A 6,901-nucleotide genomic window follows, 5' to 3' on the forward strand; every position below is an offset into this window, starting at 1 on the left:
CGGAAGCCACTAGCCATATTCGGCTATTGAGTACTTGAAATGTGGCTAGTGTGACTAACATTTTTAATTTTATTTAAGAAATTAAAAATTCAAAAACTACGCATGACTAGTGGCTACCAAACTGTACAGCAGAATTTTTGGGATCAGAAATAAGTCATCAGCTTCTCATAGTATTCCTTATTAGTTTTATTAGGATCTGGTAACTAAAAGCAATCTCCTAGCATTTGGTTTACAGTTCACTTACTTAATTGCCTTCTAAGAAACATCATTATCTTCTCCAATCCCAGAGATTACACAAAAAAATTTAAATAAGACTGACATTTAAGATTTTTATTGAACATGCTTAACATTACTAATGGCAAGAAAACTGAGTGATTCTTACGGAGTAATGAGAAAAAATATTTGATTTTCCCTTTTCTCTACATCTAAGCAGCAAGTCCTTTTGTCTCTACTTCCAAAATATATTCTGAATCTATCCACTTTTCTTTATCGCCACTGTTTCCACCATACTCTAAACTACCATCATCTCTGTCTAGATTATTGAAAGTTTCCCAAATTTCCCTGTGTCCTCTTTTCTTCCCTTATAATTCATTTTTTTACATAGCAACCACAGTTGAGTGTCTTAAAATGCAAGTTAGATTACTCTTGCCCTTAAATATTTTTCAGTGATTTATTCTTAGAATGTAGCTTAAACTTCATAAACTTCCATAAGCCCACGTAACTAATCCCATTCCTTCCTCCTTCTACATTTCAGAAAGCATCATGACACCCCTCCCACTTTCATTCTCATGGTCCTGCCATACTTTCTTTCCTACTGCTCCAACGGGGCAAAAGTTTGTCTGGCCCAAGGCCTTGGTGTTTAGCGTTTTGTTTTGTTTTCCTGCTTAAAATGGTATTTGCTCAGATCTTTAGGTGGGTGACTTGTATCATTCACATTGCAGCTCAAGTGTCCTTTTCATACATGTTTTCCCTTGCTACTCTAATGTTGCCACCTAGTCACTATTACATAGTCCTCTTTTATTTCACAACTGAAATAATCTTTCTTTCATTTATTTACTTGTTTCTTTCCTTCCCCTCTAGAACGCTGACTCCATGAGAATGGGAAGTTTGTCTTCACTGTTTGGCAGATAGTAGGCTCTTAATATTTGGAGGAAAAAAAACAGATTTTTTTTTTTATAACTATCATTTTAGGCCCTAAGTAAATCAATCCAGTTGGGTGAGTTCTTTCAAGGCTGCCTTAGAACTAGCATAGTAAAATGGAAATAATTTAATAACTTCACTCAAAAGCTACTTCACAGCTTCATTTAACACAGAAAAAATAACATCTTACTTTGCCAATCTTTTGCTGAGTTTTATTTCATATTCTCCATCTATCAGTTCTCAGTCATTGTAAGAATGTACCTATGGACTACAGAGAACCCTAATTCTTCTCAGCAGCCCTTCCAGGAGGTTAGTTTCTTTAACAGGTTAGGATCTCCTCCTTTCTCAATGGCCTATGGAACCACTTTATATTGTCAGATATAAGGTAAGGAGTCTGTTGCATATGCATGATCTCACCTTTCCTCTCTATGGGCAATCACCTCTTGGATAGTATACACTGGTCAGGGTCCCAGTAGATTTTTTTTTTTTTAAGATTTTATTATTTGAGAGAGGCAGAGTGCACATGATCAGAGAGAGGGGCAGAGGGAAAGGGAAAAGCAGAGTACCTGTTCAGTAGGGAGCCTGATGCGGGGCTTGATCCCAGGACCCTGGATCATGACCTGAGCCGAAAGCAGCCGCTTAACCAACTGAGCCACCCACATGCCCTAGAGCCCAAATATATTTTAATATTTCTTCTCCAAATGGGCTTTTTACACAAATAATGAAAGCTCTCAAAAGATGCTATTATTACATGTACTGACTACATTATGAGAGAGGAAGGTATTTCAAGAAAAATAAGGTTGCGAGTTGTTGAATACAACATCTTCCAGGCACTTCCTACCATCTTAGATAATAATACGAAAAGTCCAAAGAATTTTTAATCTATTTTAAGATGCATTTCTAAATGGCCTTATCTGTTTTTGGATCTTAGTAGACTGATGCGGAGAAAATAATAAAAAGGTAAGACTTTTCTTCATTGCACGGGACAATCAATAAGACAAAATCTAAGAATTACTAATATAACTTATACTACTGAGAGGTTATGTAAGCAGGCATAGCCACGAAATAGTCAATGTACATATATGTAGCTGGGAGATGTAGCCCAGATTTTTAACAAGAAAATCTCCCTTGTACAAAATCTCTCTGGCCTATTGCAGTATTTTTCTTTAATAAAAATACAGCCCCCAGGGTGCCGAGGTGGTTCAGTGAGTTAAACGTTTGCTTTTCAGCTCAGGTCATGATTCCAGAGTCCTGGGATTGAGCCCTGCATTGGGCTCCCTGTTCAGCAGGAAGCCTCATTCTCCCTCTCCCTCTCCTACTGCTTGTGTTCCCCTTCTCGCTGTGTCTCTCTCTGCCAAATAAATAAAATCTTAAAAAAAAAAAAATACAGTCCCCAAATTAGAATTTCATCCAATAAAGCTCAATGTAAAAATACTTACACAGTCCAGAAAAGCATAAACTGGATGACGACAATGTACCTATGTCTGCTGTTTAAAAATAAGTATTTTAAGGGACGCCTGGGGGCTTAGTCCGTTAAGGGTCCCTTGACTCAGGTTATGATCCCAGGGTCCTGGGATTGAGTCCCACATTGGATTCCTTGCTCGGTGGGGAGCCTGCTTTTCCCTCAGGCTGCCACTCTCCCGCTTGTTCTTTATTTCTCTGACAAATAAATATATAAAATCTTTGAAAAAAATAAGTATTTTTAGTGATTGAGTCTATTAACTTATCATAAATCTTATTATCCACAAATTCATTTTTCTTAGGTAGTCAAATACAGCATTTCAATAGGCAGTACTCAACGACCAAATTAAATCCTAAAAATGAGTATTTACATGTGTTGTTTTGAACTTTTAAGAACAATTTCTTATGGAACAATTGCAGAAGAAATTCAGCCTATTTAACTTATAATACAGTTGAATGAGAAATATCTATTGCATTTCAGTTCTTACTTTCTGTTTCTTATAATACAGGCAGATATTGCAGCCTCCCGTAAGGAAGGGAACTGAAACCTAGAGGACTGTGTTTTGTCCTTTGAGAGGCATTTCTGCACCTTTTTGGTCTTCATCAGTTGTTCCTAACATCTAACATATCTGTAAAGAAGCTACAGTCATTCTAAGAGTACATGTGCATATGAAACCGAGGAATCAAGCAAAAACTAAAGATTATTCTCTTGGAAGAGTACCGTTGAAAAGTTCCCACAATCCAAGGTTATAGTTTTAGTTCTTTTCCTGGGGGACATGAAAATATTTGGAACACAACAAAGTAACAGTCTTGAGTTGTATAGATTATATAAAGGAAATTACCACAAAGCCTGGAAGCCTCAGGCTTGTGAACTGTTAGGTTTCATACCCTCCTTAGTAGTTAGACATAATGGCAGAAATCATAAACTAAAATTACCGTAAATTTAATTTGTCAGTGTAAAAAAACAGTATCTAATGTTCATTTTTCTCATTAGTTAGTAAATTCAATGGTTCTGGAAAACCCAAAAAACACTAAATGAAATTGTTTTTTTTTTTCACTGAACCTGAGTCTATGGTTTAAGTGCTTATGGAAGGTAACAGGTATAGGCTTTAACAAAATTCCCAAATAAACCACTTGATCTAAAACATTTTAAATTTGTTAAAATTGAAAGAAAATTACTCCCGCTTATGTTTTTAATATTCATGGTAGCACTTTCAATATTCTTAGAATATCTCAAGACATTTTCAAAAATAAAAGTTAAATTAACTTATTTACAAACATATAATCTATTTTAAAAACCCTTTGAAGTATCACTAGTACAGATAATACATATAATAACACATATTATAATACATATAATAATTATAATTATTATATATATTATTATATAATAATTAGAATACATATAATAACACTTTAATTTCAGACACACACAATGAATGTGCTACCAAAGCAGTACCACCTCTACTATAAAAGACAAGAAAACCTTAAAATCAGAGATAACAGTGTGTTGTATTTGTATAGAAGTAATAGCTGACCCAAATGGGCAGGCATAAGGTGACATTATAGACAGGTAGACTGGGATGCTAATAAAAGTGGTAGATACACTTGTTATTTATACCTCAATAAAGTTGAAAAAAAAAGTGGTAGGAGTAAGGAAAGGAGGAAGAGAAGAATTATACACAAAGGAAAGAGGTGATATACCACTATTTTGCCTACAGAACGTTATCCATCCAACCAACCAGTTATTAAAACACATACAAGGGACTAGGCACTCTATAAGGCTTGTTCGTACTTGGACCAAAGTCATGCTCTTTTTTTTTTTTTTGGATGGTTGCTCAGAGGGACCATCTGATCTCAGAACAGAAAAATCTAATTAGTACTCACTGAATTCACTCCCACTCTTGGTCTCATCAGTAGTTTAAGGGCTCAGTGACTCTTAATCTTTTAAACTCTGGGTCATTTGGTCCTCTAGTCATATATTCAACAGGAAATACACAGGCCATTGGAATGATGGAGCTGTGCTCCAGGTACAACTTGGAGCTACATGCTTATCTCTCACTCTTTTGATTCAGAAACAGAATTTATATTAAATCAGTACCTTCTCTAAACCCTGTTCAATATAATGCATGATATTCAACACAATGTATTGCAAAAGGAAAAACACTGCTCTTGTACAAAAATGATGCTGTATGACAATGTGTACATCACTTGACCCTGTTAAGTGTCAGTTTCCTTCTATAAAATAGAGATAATAGGTGCCTTGCCTAACTCACAGGGTCACTGAAAGGATCAAATAAGATAGTGTACTTGTAAACTGCTCAACTATTATTACTATATAATAATTACTATATAATAATAACTATTATTAAAAGTTTCTCCTTTTAGAACTTTTCCCCGACGAACAGTTCAATTGTAAGGCTAGTTAGAACATCCAGATACAAAAAAATTAAATTAATAGGATTTTGGAGAGGATGACAAATAAAGGACAATATTGATAAAGACAACAGGTCAGAACATAGGACGTTAGTCCCAGAATTACAATAAAGTCCTAATGCAAAACAAAGTTACGTGCTTACTCTTTGCAGACACTGGGCAGTTCCCCCAGCACCCCCCGTTGTGCCCAGCACAAACACTAAACTGTACTGTGCTACTTTTAGGTGAATCACTGGAGACAAGTTGAGTCTGGAGGTGCAAGGGGAGGGACTTCCAACCCCGATGATCAGGCTCTTCCCCCACCCCTTTAACAAACACTCCTACTCTTCGTGCCTGGCCCAGTTAATGAAAACTATTCCTCGGAAGAAAATGGCTGTCAAAGATTTCTTTTAGGGAGAGTCTTGTAACTATGAGATACTAGTAGCATACCTACTTCTTCCCCCCATCACGAACTATTCTGAGTGGACAGGTTCAGAGTCAGTAAAACCAGATTATATTTTGTTTCTCTCAAGACTCTCAGGGCTCAACTCCCACCCCCCTCCTCCTGCCCCAAGCTTCAGCTCTCTCATCTGTAAGATGAAGAAAGACGGTGCCTGTCGGCTCCATCCCATGGCCACAGAGAGGATGAACGAGACAGTGCTTGAAAGGCACCAGGAGTGGTGTCTGACAAACACCAAGTCCATCACTGATTATAAAGTATTATGGGTCCCGTTATGCCCTCCCACCTCAAGGAAATCGCCGGGTTGGAACTGACACCCGCAGTCACTGAAGAAAGCAACGCTAAATCTGGCCGGGCGTATCCGCACTGAATCTATTTCGGGGTGCGAGGTAGGAAGCGATAAGAAGGCCCGGAAGAAGGGGACAGGGGAAAGGAGGATGGATGGAAGGTCCATGATAAGCCTACCTGTTGTTCCGGATGCTGACCAGCACACACAGCAGAAGCTCTAAGTAGGTGCGTAGCACTTCCAGCCAACGGGCTGAGAGTTGCAGGGCCTCGACTTCTTCCCCGCCAGTCCCGGTGTCCGCGCCGCCTCCGTCGCCTGGGCCGCCGCCACCGCTCAGGTAATTCTCAGCCGCGAACTCAACACGCAGCTCTCGCACGAACCAGCCGCACTTACGCATGAGGAATTCGAGCCGAGGCTGCTCAGTAGGGGAGACGCGGAGACAGATGCGGAGCTGAGGCCAGAGAGCAGGGTAGAAGAGGCACTCCCGCCAGTGCGAGCAGGAAGCTGAGGCCCGCAGCCGGTCGGGCGCGGGCAGGAAGGAGAAGATGTGCACGATCAGCTCGCTGGGCAGCGACGCGGCGCCTGCCGCCTGCCCGCACAGAGCCATCCGGCCCCGCCGCCGGCTGCCAGCCCCCGACCGCCCCCGCAGTCCCCGGAGCAGCCCCCGCAGCCGTCGCAGCTGCTGCAGCCGCAGCCGCTGCCGCCGCCACCGCGCCACCCGGGCGGCCCCGGCTCGGGTTCGAGCTCCCGGCGGTCGGGGCTGCGGCACTGACAAGAACAACAACATCAATGACAAGGAAGAAGGGGGCGGAACCGTCGTGGGTCTTGGCGGAACCAAGTGCAGCAGAAGTTGTTAAGAGGGGGGATGGTCTCTGAAAGGGTAGCTTCCAGATAGCCAGCTTCTGGCCCCCTAAACTGTACTCAAGCGAGTCCAAGGCCTACAAACTCAGTAACTTCAAAACCCTCGCTTGTAATGTTTAGAGCCCAGAAAGTGGCAGAACTTATCGTAAAGAAACGGCAGACCTCCCCGCGCTTAGAGGCGGAGGCAGAGCAGTGGTAGAAGCTGAGTTTGACGTCACCGGTGGTGGGAGGAGCCCTGAGAGGAGGAGTGCGACTTCCGGAAGAGAGGAGAGCCAGGT

At 40.9% G+C, this 6,901-nt stretch overlaps 1 protein-coding gene across 1 annotated transcript in view; it reads right to left on the minus strand.

Annotated features, from left to right (window-relative positions):
* The window catches only part of FBXO33 (F-box protein 33), a 33,660-nt gene extending 27,111 nt beyond the window's left edge, over positions 1-6,549 (minus strand). Inside the window, exon 1 of the mRNA XM_046009476.1 lies at positions 5,942-6,549. Within this exon, the coding sequence (XP_045865432.1) occupies positions 5,942-6,549 (608 nt within the window). The remainder of the gene's footprint in view (positions 1-5,941) is intronic.
* Positions 6,550-6,901: the final 352 nt, after the last annotated feature.

This window comes from Meles meles, chromosome 6 (assembly GCF_922984935.1).
Source record: "Meles meles chromosome 6, mMelMel3.1 paternal haplotype, whole genome shotgun sequence".
Taxonomy (NCBI): Eukaryota; Metazoa; Chordata; class Mammalia; order Carnivora; family Mustelidae; genus Meles; species Meles meles.